Genomic DNA, 19,569 nt, shown 5'->3' with positions numbered 1-19,569 from the left:
TGTAACACCCACACCAGTTAACACCTACAAGATGTAACACCCTCACCAGTTAACACCTACAAGATGTAACACCCTCACCAGTTAACACCCACAAGATGTAACACCCACACCAGTTAACACCGGCAAGATGTAACACTCTCACCAGTTAACACCCACAAGATGTAACACCCACACCAGTTAACACCCGCAAGATGTAACACCCTCACCAGTTAACACCCACAAGATGTAACACCCACACCAATTAACACCCGCAAGATGTAACACTCTCACCAGTTAACACCCACAAGATGTAACACCTACACCAATTAACACCTACAAGATGTAACACCCACACCAGTTAACACCTACAAGATGTAACACCCACAGTATTGAACTCCCAAATTTTTCCAGGTAACCCCACGGAGATATACTTGTTTGGTACTCAGATCGCCATGATTCTGCTGGGCGCTATTCCGGGCTGTTTCTTCGTCAGCATAGTCATAATCCCGATTTTGTACAACCTGAGAATCGTCTCTATTAACGAGGTCAGTAGATGGGTCACCCAAACAAATATTCTTAATTTGTTTACATACTACAGCTGTGTTGCCCAGGTTTAATTTTAACAAGGTAAAGTTTACATAAACATACCAAATACCAATAGGGCTGACCCCAGATTACACCGTCACTTACATAAACATACCAAATTTTAACTCTTGTGTTAAAAGGGATGAGGAAAAAACACACACAAACGCATCATCAAAGATGGTGGGCCGACAGAGGCTGGCCCACCATCCCCCAATTCTACTGTATACATGAGCGGATCAAATTTTGGATCTTTATCTTAAAAAAAAAAAAAAATCTGTGGCAGCTGACATCAAACAAATATGAAAATATATGTGGCTGAGGGGGGGGGGGTGGCACTGGGGACAGTCCCCAAGAATTTTACCTTATTAGCGCTACAGAACGACACGTGGTGTAGTTTAGTGGTTCTTAAATGTTCATTCAATAAATATTCCTAATAACTGAAGATGTTATAATGTACCAAACTGGTTGACTTAAGCTCAAATATGAGAATAATACCCAAATTAATTTGCCTGGTATTAAAGAAATGTGTCTGAGTGTGAACCAGGAGATGGCGGTGTTCATGGTGGGATTCCTGTGTGATAGCTTTTTTGTTTCTCTGCCTTTCCATCTCTTTAGGGGCTTTAACGTCTGGTAGGTCTAGACGTTATTGACGGTGAGAGAACTGTTATTGTGCTATGTGGACACCCAGTATTCTTTTCTCACCTCTGCCTATCACAATTTTTGACATTCAGGATACGCTAGGCCTCGCCATTTCCTCTAGTATGTCATGGAAGCCACACATCCTCAGCACTGCTAAAGCCGCCTCCCGAAAGCTGGGAATGCTGTACAGATGCCGTAGTTACTTCATTCCTGAGCAATTGCTTCAAGTATATAAGGGATTCATTCGTCCTAATTTGGAGTACTGCTCTCATATCTGGGGTGGCTCTTCTTCTGTCCAACTGTTAGATAGGGTGGAATCAAAGGCATTTCGTCTTATTAACTCTCCTCTTATAGTTGATAATCTCTTTTCCCTTTCTCTTCGCCACAATGTTGCTTCACTCGCTCTCTTTTACAGGTTCTTTAACGGGCACTGTTCGGTGGATTTGACATCCTGTCTACCGCCGGCAAGGCCGTGAGCTCCTAACACACGTCTTGCCCGCGGTGCCAACCGATTCCCTGTGGATGTCGGTCACATGAGATTAACCCGTTATAGTACCTCCTTCTTTCCTCACACATCCAAACTGTGGAATGCTCTGCCTTCTTCTGTGTTCCCATACTCATATAATCTGTCTCACTTTAAAAAGCTGTTTTTGCGGAGTCTTCGTGGTGTAGAATAATATAATATTGTTGTTTTATATTTTTTATTTATTTTTACTCTTATTTATTCGACCTGTGCCCAGGTGGGCTAATTCCCGTAAAAAAAAAAAGACCTCAGAACTAACTTACCCTCAACACTGTTGTTACAAAACTGCTGGGGAGATTATATTTTGTTGGACTTTTTATACGCGCTCATTTTAGTTGATGAATACAGAAAATAAGTGAAATAATTCTGTAGCGTTCATCAAAGATTTCTGCAGTAGTGGAATAAACATTCTTTGAAGTATATTTAGACAAAATGTGGTAAAATAGGAGGGCGTCGACTCAGGGAAATGTTTATATACATTCTGAGAAATGTTTGTGTGTCATTTTCTGAACGATTCGAGTAGAGTAATTTTCTCTTAATGTACATTATCAGCTTATCCACCCCAAGTGTACAAATTACATGGATGAAAAATAGAGTATAAGTCCCACAAATATATGAGCTGACTCTCTGCATACGGCTTCCTTGTACCCATAATTTAAAATACCACTTGCAACAATTACAATAATAATAATAATGATAATAATAATAATAATATTAATAATAATAATAATAATAATAATAATAATAATAATAATAATAATAATAAAAACAATAATAATAATAATAACATGAATACAGAAGTGGCTGCTCTAAAGATCAAATAAAAATCCTTGTGGGGATTAGAGAGGGAAGGAGGAAGGTGCTTGCTTGCTTGCATTCAGCTTGGAGCCTGTGAGGGCACAAATAGACTACTGACACTTTATATTTCTTACAGTATATAGAGCTGAGGTTTGAGTCACGACTGCTAAGGACGCTGTCAACTCTGTGTAATCTTCTCAAAGCTTTCATTTACATGGGCATCTGCCTCTATGCTCCAACATTAGCTCTGTCTACAGTCACGGGCCTCGCTACCTGGGTATCCACACTTATCTTGGGGACAATATGTACCTTCTACATCACAATTGTAAGTATGGTGTGCACCAAATACAGAGACCTGTAGTAATAATTTTTATATATATATAGTTAATAAATGAATCTCGAGATTATACTATATAAACCTTTTATAGTACAAAATATTCATAGCATATTTATCATGCTCTTAATATCAAAAAGCTTTTATGGGAACATTTTACCAGAAATATCCTCATGGCTTCTCTTTTAGCCTCATTGTGGAAATGAATCAATATGTTTACTATTCAAAGGATCAATTTAGGAGTGTCAAGGTGGAGCAATAGAGGTATAACTTGTTTATTGCAGTTTCGATTTATCACAATTCAATTTATCACTACGTGTTTCGTTCTTTTTTTCACAATACCTTCATGAAACAAAAATAAAACTGCACACATGAGTTGCTTCCAGTAGAGCAGAAATTAACGAGAATCTTTAATATTTGCAGACAAGTTTCAATACACTGCATATTCCTCAGTTATGGAGCTTGGTACTTAGCCGATTGTATTGATCTATGCGTGCATGTAGTGAGAGTTGTTTAAGTATGTATGTGTGTGATTATTTCTGTAGATTTCACCCAAAATCTTATATAATGAGTCCAAAAAGATCAAAGCTGAAAAAATGAGACATCAGACATTATCTAAGGACGAGAGTGTGGTAGAGCGTTGAAAATGGCCATGACAGACAGAATTATGTTCTCACAGTTCAGTAGTATCTAATATTATGCTTAATGCATATTTTTTCTATGTATTGTACAAAGAATCAGTCAAGGTACCTTCAAAGTTCCTTGCAAGGGAAAATCTCCCTCAATATATACCGTAAACAAATGGTAATCATTGACTTTTGTATAATATTACACTTTTTTACGTAAACTTGTAGGTTGAGCAGGATGAAATAGGTGATAATTTATCACCTATTTGTTTTGTGCAAACAATCCTTAAAAAAATTCTTTAGTAACTTGGCTACTTTTTTACCAATGATCACATCACAGTCGTAACTCGAGCATGGACGTCAGTGTAGCTGCAGGTGTGCTGGTTCTTGGGTGTTTATAAGAAACTGTGTTAACAATGACAAAGTGATCATATAGATATCTGTCTTTTATGGGAGGATATTTAAACCACATTAGCTCTTGGGAATTTTTTTAGAAATAGTGCTACATATTTATACCCTGGTATACAGTGAAAATATTTTCTGAACTCCTGGGTCTGAAGGCCGTCGCAATGATCATTGAAGGAAGCCATGTTCATTTGGTAAGGTTGGTAGGAAGAGGTGGTAAACACTGTTAGTATTAAAACTTTTTCCCTCAGGGTGGTGTAAAGGCTGTGGTGTACACAGACGTGTTGCAAACGTTGCTCATGTTTGGCGGGGTGCTGGTGGTGGTGATCCTCTGTTGTATTGGCCTGGGCGGCGTTGACAAAGTGTGGGCCATTGCAGACCGAGGTGGACGCATCCAATTTTTCAAGTGAGCTTACATACTTGTCATAGGCCTATCATCTAACCTTAACGATTTCGTATTTCAGACACATACGGGTCCTATTTGTGTAAGCCTCTTACAGGCTGGCACCAGAAGTGTACCCCTAAATAGGTTTTAGGCCTTAGAAATGAATGGAGTTCAGCGGAACCTTTCACAGGGACGTACGGGATATAACGGTGACAGCTACACTGGTAATATATTAACACTCATTCATATAATGCTACATTGCCCATATAACATGTATGACTTAAGCCACCTACTAGAAAGAAGTTTTCCATCTTAAGGAGGTACACTCGGCAACAGTGAGGCTTGGCAAGTGACAGGATGGTGGTGAGATTGTTAACTACAGCAGTGTTAGAGTAGTCGGGGGAAATTAGGAAAAGGTTGAACTAATTCATAATGAAATAATACTTGGTAGTAAGAGTGAGAATACGTTTTTAAACAACATACCAAATATCCTGACCGATCTGAGGTGAGTTTTTGTCGTCGTCTTGAAAAAATGGCGGCCGTTCGCTGTTGTTGATGTTTTATTCATTAACTGTTGATTTTTGGGAGCATAAAATTGTGCACATTTTGGTATATTCATCTTTTGTGTACGATTAATACTTTCCGAAAAAAAACAATCTTCACTACTGGCCACACCCTTCGCTATTTTTACATCATCTGGTACCGTTTTCCACACCAGCCATGAGGTCCAGTACGTGGAGCGTCTTTTTTTAATGTGGTATCCCTTGTAGACCTGTTCCAGGATTAGTGTTTTTATGACAGTTTCATTTTCTTTGTAACTTGTTCAGTATTTGTAGTTACACATGAAGTTTGGGAGTCAAATTCAGTGCCGTTGTGATAATTAAGGTCAGTATCAAATGTTCATTCCTTATTAGTCCCTGAAAAAATAAAAAAAGCAAAACAGACATTATATTCTTGTTGTTTTTTACCATTGGAACATTAAAGTGTCAAAATTAGATGTGGAAACAAAATGTTTTTTATATCAAAATGTATTAGTCCTACACAAAAGCTGAAGATACCAAATGTGCAGAATTTTACGCTCTTTTATTTTGTTATTAAGTGTCATCTCCCTAAAATCAACGGTTAATGAGTAAAACATGAAAAACCGCGAATGGCTGCCATTTTTTCAAGATGGCGGCAAAAGCTTACCTCAGGTCGGTCAGGCTGTTCAGTACGTTGTTTACGAACGTATTCCCAATAATTCTACCAAGGATCATTTCATTATGAAAAGTTCAACATTTGGCATAAAAATTGTCTAATTTCCCTGGACTAGAGTTTAACAGCTATATTTTGATATTCATTAAGATGTTGATATCTGATGTCCTTAATAATACGATATATATTTTATCGGTTGCTCTCTCTCTCTCTCTCTCTCTCTCTCTCTCTCTCACATAAATATGCGTTTACTTTGACATTAAAAATACTTCCAAATACAGGTGCAATACATAGGCAGTTCACATTATGGATGTGGTTAACTGATAAACAATTAAACCAAAGGTAGCAGTTTTATAATATTAAACTATTAATTATTATTTAAGATACTGAGAGGTTTCCAAATGATCGTATATTGACTTAAATAATGAAGAAAGTTTGTGTGAAAATCTTGTGGCAGCTGTGGTTGTAGTTGAGTTGCCAATTCACTCTTTCCTGAGGGGGACTTATGGTAGAAGCGGTACCTTTCTTGCCTCGCAAGCGAGATGTCACGGGTTCGATTCCCGGGCCGGTGGAAGTCATTTGGACTTACTTCCTAGCCCCCATTAGTCCCTGTTCACCTAGCAGTAAAGTAGGTACCTGCTGTAAGTCGAAAGTTGCGAATTCGTATTCAGGGACAAGCTGTTGGAGCTTCCAATAACTGGATGACATAAACCACTGACTCTTCAGGCTTCTACGCCCTTAAATCGTGAGACATAAAGGCAAGCATGAACTCAGCATGCTTCCCTGTTGGGCGCTGTAAACGCTTCTGCGCTTCACCTTACACAAGGATGTAGGGGGTTGCCCAATAAAAAAAAAAAAAAAATCTTTCCTGACACTTATTTTTAAGTAATTATCTATTTCAATAAGCATTACCTGCAGAGTATATATTTTATGTTCTTACTATATTATATTTATATATTATAAGTGTAGTCTATGCATATTATAAACACATATTTCTTTGTTTCACAGGTGTTCAACTAGGCGCAATTCTTTTCATTTTTTCACGCCATGCGCTTTGTTTTAGGTAATCCAATATACTACTGTATATAGAATTATTTTTATTTTTATATCACAGTTTTTTATTGCCTTACATGCCCTCAACTCTTCAATATTAATCAAAACATTCTCCATAAACGGCCATGATCCTCGTATTTTCAATGAGAGAACTCTCTGATTGGTTTTTAGCCATTTGGGCCGCTTGGGCGCTGTGCAAGGCTAACGCCTGATCGAGGTGTTAGCTTTTCCCTCTGAGTGTGTCATGCGCACAAGTCAAAAGCAGCGTCTGTGCATACAGAGTAGCTAACACGTTAGGTAATCCGTGCATCGAAAACGACTTACAATAAACGACTTATCTCTGCTTTGTATGAACCCAAGTACTTTGTTAGCCACGTTTCAAGCAAACGTGCATTTGTTGTCTTGGTTTAAAATTCCTACCTAACTTTACACCAAAATCTTTCTCACAGTCGGATTTCTCTACATCAACGTTGTTCATCTGATGTCTGCTTTCTCTGTTTACATCTCCAAGACTAAGTACTTTACATTTGTCTACATTAAATTTCATCTGCCATTTTTCATACCCTGCATTTTTTTTTAGATCTTCCTGTGGTTTTGCGGAGTCCTCGTCTTATTTAATTACACGCCCTATTTTAGTGTCATTAGCAAATTTACTTAAGTTGCTCTCTACGCCTATATCTATGCCATGGGCCTCCATTTTACGTATTAGTCTTTCATGGGGTACCCTGTCAAAGACTTTGCTAAATTCGAGGTAACCCACATCGTAACCATGCCCGTCGTCCACTGATTCGAAAACAGTTGGAAAGAATGTTAATAGATTTGTCAGACATGAACGCCCATTTGTGAAGCCATGTTGGGAATCGTTGATCAATTTGTGTTTCTCCAGGTGATTTTGAATAGAGTTTGAAATTATTGCTTCCAGTCATGTGCCTACACCTGATGTTAAACTGACTGGACGGTAGTTAGAGGATAGTGATCTATCTCCCTTCTTGAAAATCGGTATTACATTCGGTATCCTCCAGGATTCTGGTACTACATTCGTTTTTAATGCATGTTAAACAAGTTTGTTAAGGGCTTACTATGCTCTTCCATACATTCCTTTAATACTCTGGCAAATATCTGTTTGTTTACTAACATCGTTACTAGTCATTACGATCTCACTTAACCTATTTCCTTCACTATCTCTGTGTTGTGGGATTCTCCGTCTTGAACAGATGGAGCTCAACTGAGGCATGGCAGGAAAACGTCCATATGAAAACTTGACTTTTTGTTCACTAGATGCAAGTACATTCTATCTCGTGACAAAAATAATGATCATGTGAAAGAGGCCTTAATCAGGCGTACTAGGTCTGTCTGACCATGTCAGGTTGAGATCAAACCTCAAATTAAATCTAGTTGTTATCAAGGTCATGTTCAGGTGGCGTGTCAACCTGGGAGCGTTCCTGGAAAGTTGCCAAGTAGTGATATTTGTATTTCCTTTATAACTTTTGACTAAATTTTAAGTTAACATGTGTTTATAATGTTGCTAGTTATATTACATTAATATTCTCATCATGTTTCTTCAATTCCTACACTTTTGATTTTGCTCATGTAAACCGGGTGTTACATTGTGGGAGTAGTTACCTTCCTCGCCCAAGCTCTCCTTACTCGCTCTCCTGTCTCTGGGTTGGCCACCCCTGTCCTTTCCCCAACTGATCCTGTGGTCCTCCGACTGCACGATGATGGATTATATCTTCCATGAGTAGGTAAGATGGTTCCTCCGGTGTTTAGGAGGTTTTACCACATATTAGGTTGGAGTGTTTTTATTTGTTTCCTGTATTTTCATGTTGTTCTTGTTCTTAATTGTAAATATAACCTTTGCCTGTCTGGACAATAATACATCGGGTTTTCAATTAACTAGTACAGGAGAAGGAATATAACAGTGAATGTAGAAAACTTATTGTTGTATTTGGCGAATTTTGGTCAGTTATAAAGGCCCCCCAAAGGCCACCCAAATCTCCAAAGAACTGGCTTCTCACTCTTTTCTTATAAGGGTGTGTAACTTTTTTTTTCTTTCTTCATTCTGGTAATTACTGGTGTATAGAGCACATTACCCACCATTCTGTAGACATCACTTTTTAGAGGGTGAAGTTTTCAATATTAGTAACGAGGAGTGAGGGACACCATGTGCTGTGCAAAATGATCCTTCACATTGATAATGGGCAAAAAATAAATAAATAAATAGAAGGAAGGGGATCATACAGTATACTGGCACAAATACATTTCATAGGCGTGAATGAAACATGTGGCACAAAACATATTTACTTTGCTTCAGCCTCGACACGAGCCCTTTTGAGCGCCACACTCTGATGTCCACTATGGTCTTCGGCTGTTACTTTATGGTCTCTACCATCGGCTTCAACCAAAACGCCTTCCAGAGATTAGCATCTGTGAGGACGCTTCAGACATCACAAAGGTAATAAAAACTATATTGAAAATTTATCCATCTTCCAGGAGACACATCAATCATGTTATAAAAACAAATGTTCTATTTACATTATGTAATTTTATAAGTAGCACTTAGATCTACCGTGACAAATATTTAGAATATTCATAAATACCACCATGGGTGCTGGCAGCACAGCAGTAACACACGTGCCTCTCACAGTTATGTCCTGGGTTTAATGCCCAGCACGGATCACAAATGAGAAGAACTCCATTCACTGACAGGTAGGAAAACTTCTATAGCGCAAAGGTATAGGGTGCATTTATCTGGTGGTTGAAAAGATGTCCAGGTCTTTAAACTGCTAAAGGACCATGCGAGCACGGGGGTCGAGGAGACTGCAGTGGGCACAGGGATACACGTGTCAATAGGTTACCTATAAATTGTGCTAACAATGACAATAAAGTGACATTAGTCAGGGAGTTAAGCCACAACAGAGAGAAGAATCAGATCTTGGCGAGGTTAAATCTTTACAAAGTGAACAGTAGAAGCATTAAAAATAAAATGAAAGAAATCAGAGCTCTGGTATGTATGGAAAAAATCGATATAATAGATTTAACTGAAACCTGGATTAACTTACCTGTCGAATATCAAATTAAATGATATGTATTATTTCATATGGTTAGGAAGAACAGGAGAAGAGGCGGGGCAGCATGTCAGGGATAATTTGAAATGTGGCATTAAATAGGAAACTAAAACTGAATTGAATATAATAACAACTTGGAGATAATTAACCGATGGTAGAGAAAAATTCATCATAGGAGTAGTATATAGACCTGCTAAACTTGATAGTGTTGATGGACGACTTATTTGGGATGAAATATGACAGGCATCCAGACACGATACCGCTAAGTCTGTATAGTAGGCGACTTTAACTCAAGTCAAATATATTGGACTGACTTTACAGGTAACTCCGAATCATAGGATTTCCTTGAAACTGTCCAGGACTGTTTGTTAAGTCAAAATATAACTGAACCTTATCCTGGGAAAAATATATTATAGATCCAGTTGTGTCACGAAGAGAAAACTTCACCTATAATGACGACGTAGGGAGCAAACTGGCTAACAGTTTGTTATATAATAAAAAAAAAAAAACAAGGTGACGTTCAACCCCCAAAATTAACCAGAAGGATCAGGAAAGATATAAGAAACACAAAGAAAGATCATAAAAAGAAAAGGACCAAACAGGCAGCTTACCCGTGAGCTAACTGATAACGAGGGGGAAATGAACATTATTCTCAACTGATATGTTTCATCAGTTTTCACAACCAAAAACATAAACATGATACAGTCAGAAACACTAATAACTACCCCCCTCACTAACGTCAGGAGCCAGTGAAGGCCGATAATGACACATCGCCAACCTTGATACTCCAAGTACTAGTTTCAAAACTACCCAGCGACGTTTACACAGGGGTTTTGTCCGATCGTCAGGCCTTCACTTGCAATGCCTCCTGCTACTAGGGACGTAGTCTTTCATAACTGTACAAAAAATAAAAATATATTCTTCAAAGTTTACATAATGAAACAAATACTATTATACATATTAATGTAAAAATAATCAAGACATTTTTGAAAGTCTTTACCATAAGCTTGGGATTTCGAGTCTAAAGAAAAATGGGAGACAATAGAAAGTAAATACAATGGGTAACTGAAACAAATAATGAGGGAAAGGGGAGATGATCATAACTATATATATATATATATATATATATATATATATATATATATATATATTTATTTATTTCATGTAGATCCACAATGAAAACGTGGATAAGATAAATCTCACCCCGCCAGGACTCGAACCCACGATCTTATGTGTGTGACCGGGGAACGTTACCTCTTACACCACTAGGACACTAAAAGCAATTCTAGACTTTGTTATATTTCACACAAGGCCTGTTCATCGAGCTTATGGCTCCATGAACCTCCAAGGGAATTGCCGGTACCTCTTAAGTGATCAGAGAGTAGCGTTTTACCAAATCCGGCTTCGAAACACGAGGTACCATTTATATTTCATTAGCCCAATGTAAAGCCTAATCAGGATCTTATAAAGGAAAGTCAAGGACCATGGTTTTTTGAGGAATAACAAACAACTGTTCGAGATTGACATGTCTTTACTATAAAAATATAACACAAAACTCTGACACCACTCAACAAACATGAAATAATTACGGGAGTCAAACAATTAAGAGAATCAACAATTAATGGAATCAACAATTTAATTGGAGTCAACATTTAATGTAATCAAACAGTTAATGGAATCAAACAATCAATGGGAGTCAGCAATTAATGAAATCAAACAATTAAAAGAATCAAACAATGAACAGATATTTCCTACGGCAGCGGCCTTGGGGGAGGTCCATTCAGCTCCTCACACGAGTGACAGCGGTGGCCGATGTCTTGCTACAGCAGGAAAAACACCGGGGCACCTACGGTGGAGAGGAACTGGCGAGGACGTTGCAGCCGCAGTAATCTTTGGGTTAGGTGTCCAGAGATTGACAGTCGATAGGTGAAGGTCTGGGGACACAGCCCACGAGTCCAGAGCCTTTGATGAGAACACCACCAGAATTTGGAAGAGCAGTAGGGGAGGTGTGACTGGTTTGAGATCTGGGTAATGTCTGCCAGTGACACTGGTAGCAGTGACCTCCTCACCTCCACCCAACCCCCCTGCAAGGAGAGTTCGCGCCAGCAAACGAGCGAGTGAGCAGCGGTAACGAGCAGAAAGATTGTTACCGCCTTTACACCCATAAAGCACGCGGACTTTTACATATAATCAAGAACCTCACCCCGCCAGGACTCGAACCAACGATCTTATGTGTGTGACCGGGGAATGTTACCTCTTACACCACTAGGACACTAAAAGCAATCCTAGACTTTGTTATATTTCACACAAGGCCTGTATGTATGTGTGTGTTAAGTCACATTAGTAACAATGTAATGTTTGTCTTGCAGATTGGTAATGGTCTTCCTGGTGGGGTTGTGTACCTTGTGGAGTCTCTTCTACTTCTCGGGGCTCGTCGCCTATGCCACCTACAGTGATTGTGACCCGCTCACTACCGGCAAGATTGACAAACCTGACCAAATAATTCCATTCTTGGTGACTGACAAGCTGAGTCACTTGCCGGGGTTGGCCGGGATCTTCGTGGCGGCAGTCTACGGCGGCGTCCTCAGGTATTTATTATAATTTACATTGGTGCTATCTAGCTGTTGCTGGTATGATTTATTATACTGTGTTCCAAGATTATGTGATGCTTCAGCTATTGGAAATGTACTATGTCTAACTCGAGAATTCCTCTTGTTTTTCCATTATGGAAAATTCTTTCAATTAATATAATTATCAATGCTTGAACTTTCTATGCAGCCCTGGTGCTCCATAAATTCCCTTCCTTCAACAATTAAGGGACCTAGACAAGTCAATCCACATTGTACCTATATAAATGGCACATAACTTTAAGTTATTTAATTTGGAAATCTATGTATTCAGAAGATAAAGTTGACATGCAAACTTCTCGATCTCAGCTAATATTTCATTTGTGAGTTCTGGGTTTGTATCCAGGTGTGCAATTTCAGTGAGAATTTCGTCACCTGCCGTGTGAAAAGCCTTCCAACAGGTAAGTTTCCCTTTACATGCAAAGCTACCCGTGTTTTCCGCACTACTGAGTGCATGAAATACAGGAGGGGCGGCCAGTTTGTTTGGACCCAGCACTTGCACTACATGCTTCAGGAGATCACTCGCTGATGCTGTCCACTTCCTGTCATATTTGAACTGTCCTCACATAAGTCAGTATACCGCCTTAGGGAAAGGACAAAAACCTCCGTGACTGCAGAGTGACTGGGGACACTTATTACACTGAGTTTGTGGCATCCACAGCTTGCACGAATAGCTTTGTGTCAGCGTCTTCTTGTTCACTGTCTAGGTAGCTCATATACCCTTGTGTGTACCTATGCGCTGGTTTTCGTGTACCACAACCGGACGCTGATGCTGAACAACAGTCTGCATTATCTTATCTGCAAGGTGTTCGGTTAATTACAGCTTTGTCTTTGTGTGTGAAAGAAAAAGTTCATGTATTCGCCGACACTCCAGACACCGTATACACCATCACACGCAAAGTGTACTGTAATCTACAACGTCACAAATGTATTGAAGTGATGAACTAAAATGTTTATAGTAAAATGCCACACTTGGTGTAGTTAAACATGGAGACAGAGGAAGGTTTACCAATGTGATTACAATAGTGCAAAATAGTGAAACAATGGCGGACAACTTAGATATGTAAATATCAGAAAGCATCTATGTATGGTAAACAAACCACATGAAAACTGACGGTTCTGATCTTTCTTATTAACATGTTGGTAAAGTATCAACATGGTTTCTATTATGTTATTTAAGGTATATTTATTATTTTTGAAAAGGTGGCACTTTATATCACGACAGTTACTCTTGCAGTAATGTGTGTGTGCGTGTTGGGGGAATGACCACTTCACAGTCTGGTAGCTGACTCCCTGGTCCCTTTTTGAAATTCTAGGGAGCAACAGTCGCACTCGGGGATACCACATGAGCTGGATGTAATGGCTATAACTCTGCTGGTCACTCATTCCTTTTTCACACAAGGAGTTGAGTTATCCAATAACAAGAAGGAGGCTGATGGCTGTCTACTCATACAACATCCGCCCTTCAAGATTTGCCACACTGCTGTCTATCTCTCCAACCACATCAGTGAGAAAGTTACTTCCTCAGTGTGTTTTAGTCTGCTGCTTTCTCGTGTCGAGACGAACTGTCTCGGAAGGATATGCCAAACATTTTCTCTCACAGGGCTGATCGTATAACAATATACAACGTGATAGATGTTTTGGTATCACATGAATTGGTGTCGAATTTCCTGAAGTTCATTCTACTGTACTAGACTTAAGGACCAACTGGTTTCACATATTCCTCAACTGGAAGCTCACAATCAAGGAAGAGATGTTTTGCTAGCATTCCAAGAGGGTGTAGGCTCCATCCTGGCTGAGGTTGGCAAATACAGTGAAGCTGTTCATTTGGCCAAGGCTACAACAATAATACGGCAGGAAATGCTCAAACATCAGGCAAAATTCCTCACCTTACTTGATGATAGAGGGACCTTCACCATACTCAGTCAGTGTCCTACATCAGTTAGTGAAGACCTCCGTGTGTTGGAAAGGTTTGTGGAGGTGATGTATGACAAGTCTAGTCGAGCTTTATGTTTCAATGATGCAAGACTTGATATATTTGTTCGCAAACAGAGATCATATAATGTAATTCCACCAACACTGTCTGCTCTAAAGGAACATGTAAAGCGAGCAGCCTATCAAGATGGAATGATTTGGGGTCAGGCAACAGTAGCCTAACCAGACATTCCAAGTCTTGCTAACTGGCCCAGGAAAAAGAAAGGAGATATGTGGCAAATACACTGGACAGACCAATAGCAGCGAGCTGCCAAGACATGACGAAGTGTTCCTACAAGAAAGACTGTGGACAGCCATGTATATGTATCCGCTCTGGTCTCACTTGCACAGCTTTGTGTGGATGCACATGCCAGCAGCTGTAAATATGGAAGAATTCTTATAACAATATCTCCCAAGGATATGAGCAAGATATAAACATGTTTATTAACGTTTAACTAAGAATCATACTCACTTATTTTTATAAAAAGAGGTTAAGGTATGTGCAGAACTGGTACTTTATGCACAAAAGAAATATCTGAAGGTTCTAAAACAATTATAATAAACTAGCAGAATCGCCCATCCGGTAGTCCACGGTAGGACGCAAACCTCCGGGAGGCTCTACATTGTCTCACTGTTCAGTCTCCAAAACTTCTTCTTCCATCAATAGTTCATTAACGGTGTATGTAAGTTCCACCTTGTTTTTCACTACAACGACACAGCAAAGTATATTTTTTTTAGCAATAAACTGTTATTATTTTATTGTCTAATCGTCACTACATATAACACCACCCATCATCACTACATATAACATCATCCATCATCACTACATATAACACCATCCATCATCACTACATATAACACCATCCATCATCACTACATATAACACCACCCATCATCACTACATATAACAACATCCATCATCACTACATATAACACCATCCATCATCACTATATATAAAACACCATCCATCATCACTACATATAACACCATCCATCATCACTACATATAACACCATCCATCATCATTACCACCACCATCATTACCACTACTATTAACCAGTCTCTACCACCACCACCACTATCACCACAAACATATCGCTATCACCATCACCACCACTACCATTGTCACTGCCACCGTCACCACCACCACTACATATAACACCATCCATCATCACTATATATAACACCATCCATCATCACTACATATAACACCATCCATCATCACTATATATAACATCATCCATCATCACTACATATAACACCATCCATCATCACTATATATAACATCACACATAATCACTACATATAACATCATGCATCATCACTACATATAACACCATCCATCATCACTATATATAACATCACCCATAATCACTACATATGAATCGGCTGCTTGTCCAATTAACCAGTCCGTTCACACATATTTATATTTGGGTTTTAAGTAAGGAAACCCAAACGGTAGTTCCTTTGTTTTATTATAAAAGGTTGTAGATATAATTCCTGAGTGTATATCACTGTCTAGGAGTGAATGAGAAAGGGACGACGTTTATGTATGATAAACGTTAGGTCACGTCCTTACGATATGAGTTGAGGTGAGCTACTGAAGCTTAAGGGCATCGCAGTGCGTGCTTACAGAAATGCTGAGCTATGGGTCTCGCCCTCTTGGGTGAGTTGCCCGCTCACGTGTCCATCTCATGTCTTACTCATAGACAGTGGAAAGTTACAGGGTGGTGAATCTGAATATAATATCAGATGTATTGACCCATTTATATAATACGTGCTGTTGATGAGACAGGGGCCTATTACATCGCTCGGTCACCTACCAGCCGAGCTCCGTGAGGCCTAAATAACTCAGAGTACAGTACATCCTAGACAACCCTAACCATGTTATAAACAGATATGTAGACACTAAGCTGGGGATATTACTGTAGGGGTATTCTCTACTACAGGGGACCTAGACATTTGTGTCGTACGGGTTAGTATGTTATGAACAATGTTGAATTTGGATGATACTGCCCGGTAATAACAGAACAGGAACATAATTGCCAGAATTAACAGAATAGAGGGAATCGTAAGACTTGGTAGTGCAAATTCCCGTGACAGGTAAAATGGCAAGTTATTATTCAAATCAGCAAAATGTGTCTCGTTCAAGAAAGCTAAAACTTTTAATTTCTCTGATACTATTTGAATATCCTTGATAGTGAAATTCATTATAGGAAGTGGAATTAAACAGACTTGAGTTTTCGATTTAACGCAAAATGCTGATGAGTAGGCAAGGTCCGTAATGTACTACAAGTGATTTCACAGTAATCAGGAGCCTTGTAATGCCCTTTCACAACTAGCTGCTTAACACCATTTTGGCATTTTAAAATTACAGTAGTGAGATTTGGAAAGAACAAATACTGCACATTGTGAAGGTGAGCGTGGAACACAGTCTTTAGACTAACTGGCCTATAACTGCATTGCGCTAACGCTGTGCGTACATTTGGTTGTATGACTGCCAATTCACATATTCCCTCTGCAGCAGGAATAAATGCAAACATGTAGGCTGGACATACGTGTAGGTATAGATAAGACGACTTACACCGTGACAGTACCTCAGAATCCAGTATTGATAACAATGAATATTCTTCATCTACTAAGAAAAGTTCTTTAGGCCTATCTAGGGTATACAGTGTGTCGTTCACAAACCAGGGGAAGGGTTCTAAATGCCATGCATTAAACTCATGTTGCCCTCGCATAGGAATGTGGATCAGAATTGCATTGTGCGTGAGGGTTGACTCCAACAGCGGGTAATAATAGTGAACCTCATTGTCATTGAAAATAGGAGTTAAATGATACTGCCACTTGGCTATTTTTAAGGCTTCAAGAAGCGTCTGCACAGGCACAAGCTTCGCGTCCACACGTCCTATCCCGGCATCTACAATGCTGTCTATTAGTTCATTTTTAGAGGTTACAATTATATGAACTGAAATTTCAGCAGCATGCAAATATTCTGTGAAGTAAAGGAGCCATTCTAACGTCGGGATTGCTTTCTGTAACCTAGTAACAATCCTCGAAACTTGGTTAGACTCCATTATGATTGCATTAACCTTTGATTCTAGAGCAGTAATCGCATGAAAGGTTTGAGAAATAACACGATTCTGTTGAGATACAGCTTGAACGACAACGTCCATGAAACTATTGTCGAATTCATCGAAGCTGCGCTGAGACCATGAAGAATGTCCAATGCTGATTATAGTTGGCCGTCGACGTTTTCCATCTGACTCGAAAGTACGAGTTAACTTCTACTCGCAGAACGTAGTTTCATACAATAGTCATTTGGGACATTTTGCTTCTGGACAGTCTGTAAGGATGTATCAATCACATTAGCATCAACTGGAGGTAAGACATTTATCTGGGTCTTCTTCAGACGATCCGTGTGCACGACATCTGCATTAGGCTTCCATATTTTGAATTTGTTGCCTGCTTCTTTTGAGATTATGCGGAATGGCCCAGAAAATTTCGCCGAAAGTTTGGAGTTCCTTCCAGGTTCCTGTAACATAACAGCGTCCCCAACGTTCAGTGCGATAGGTTTAGCATGTTTATGTTGTTTGATGATCATTTCGGCGCGTGACGCCGCTAGCTGTGATCGTACTTGGTTATGAATTTCTGTAAAGACATGAATTTGTTTTGCCGCAAAATCATCCGTATTATATACCGGGTATGGCGCCTCTGTAAGGATGTCGTAAGCCAGACGTTTATCTGTACCATAGACAATATAGTAGGGTGTTTTGCCCGTAGAGCTATTAACTGACCCATTAATAGACGCTGCAACCTGCGGTAACCAATCCTCCCATGCGTATTGAAAACCACTAACAATTGGACGCAGTATTTCTAGGATTTTACGATTGGTTCTTTCAACAAGGCCATTAGCCTGTGGATGATAAGCTGTCACAAAAGTTTGTTAAATTCCATATTGTGCACATATATGCTCTATTAGCTCATTCTTGAACTCTGTTCCATTGTCAGAGAGTAGAACTTTAGGCGTAGTATATGGACATATGAGATTCATCTAATGCATAGGCTACTGCTTCGGCCGTTTTGCTTTTTAGTGGGACCAAGACCACGAACCTGGAAAAATGATCCACACACACTAAGACGTATCCTGATCCCTGATGACTCATTGGGAGCTGTAACACATCAACAGCGACTGTGTCAAACGGACGGTCTGGTGTAGGATATTGTAGAATCGGGGCAGGTGATCCTGTTGATCCGTTATGTTGAGCACATGCCAAACAATTAGCTATGTGTAATTCTATGTCTTTCTTCATAGTGTTCCAGAAATACTTCTTTCGTAAATCCGCTAAGCATTTATCACGACCTTGGTGACCTGCTTGTGGGACATCGTGGAACAATGTCATTACTGCTTTGCGCAACGTGTCAGGTACGACTATTTGAGACACATTACCCTCAGGAGATTTTCTCGTCCTATTGAGTATGTTATGTCGTAATTCAAACTGACTTAAGGGAAGAAATAACTTGGGGAGTTTAACATCCTCGCCCGATTCGAGAGCAAAAATAACAGCTGACCAATATGGGTCGCGTCGTTGCTCATCTTCCAGCTGCGAAAGAGTGAATGTTGATACAGGCATAACTGGTGCTATATTTCTTGACAGAGCGTCGGCGACAACATTCGCCCTCCCAGGTAAATACCTAAATTCGGGGTCAAACTCTTGAATTGTCAGATACCAGCGTGCTAATCTGCCTGATAAGTTTCTGCCATGGAACAGTTCGGTGACTGCCGCATGATCAGTAAAAACAGTTATCTTGTAGCCAAAGATAATGTCTTTGAACTTCTTAAGTGCCCGCACAACGGCTAACGTTTCTAAATGCGTCACCGAATAACGTGTTTCAGCATCGATTAGTTTGCGACTTGCAAATGCTATCACTCTAAACTTCTCACGCGTGTCCTCTTGCATGAGCACTGCTCCGACTCCAATTCCGGAAGCGTCAGTACAGAGAGTGAAAGGTTGAGTGTAGTCTGGGAATGCTAGAACCGGGGCATTGGTTAGCGCTGTCTTCAATGCCGTAAAACTTTCCTCGTGTTCAGCATCCCATATGAACACTGCATCTTTTTTGAGCAACCTCGTTAGGGGCGATGCTAATGTTGCATAGTCCTTGATAAAGGAACGATAATAACCAGATAATCCGAGAAAGCTACGCACATGATCATTTGAGGTAGGACGCGGGAACTGAGATACAGCTTTGACTTTATCATTAACTGTGTGTATGCCCTCACCGTCGACTACATGACCAAGGAAATGGATTCTGGATTTTAAAAACTCGCACTTTGAGAGTTTTATTTTGAGGCCTGCTGTGGAAAGTTTGGCCAAAACT

At 39.6% G+C, this 19,569-nt stretch overlaps 1 protein-coding gene across 1 annotated transcript in view; it reads left to right on the top strand.

The window, feature by feature from the left end:
- Window positions 1-390: 390 nt before the first annotated feature.
- Window positions 391-19,569, top strand: part of LOC121878286 (sodium-coupled monocarboxylate transporter 2-like) — a gene marked incomplete at its 5' end in the record, with an annotated part of 62,304 nt that continues 43,125 nt past the window's right edge. Inside the window, 5 exons of the mRNA XM_042384377.1 lie at window positions 391-524; window positions 2,661-2,849; window positions 4,141-4,295; window positions 8,836-8,976; window positions 11,959-12,177. Coding sequence (XP_042240311.1) covers window positions 391-524; window positions 2,661-2,849; window positions 4,141-4,295; window positions 8,836-8,976; window positions 11,959-12,177 — 838 coding nt within the window. The remainder of the gene's footprint in view (window positions 525-2,660; window positions 2,850-4,140; window positions 4,296-8,835; window positions 8,977-11,958; window positions 12,178-19,569) is intronic.

The sequence above is a fragment of the Homarus americanus genome, unplaced genomic scaffold (genome assembly GCF_018991925.1).
Source record: "Homarus americanus isolate GMGI-L3 unplaced genomic scaffold, GMGI_Hamer_2.0 scaffold7371, whole genome shotgun sequence".
Taxonomy (NCBI): Eukaryota; Metazoa; Arthropoda; class Malacostraca; order Decapoda; family Nephropidae; genus Homarus; species Homarus americanus.
The sequence above is the reverse complement of the archived record's forward strand: the minus strand, read 5'-3'. Positions and strand labels throughout refer to the sequence as shown.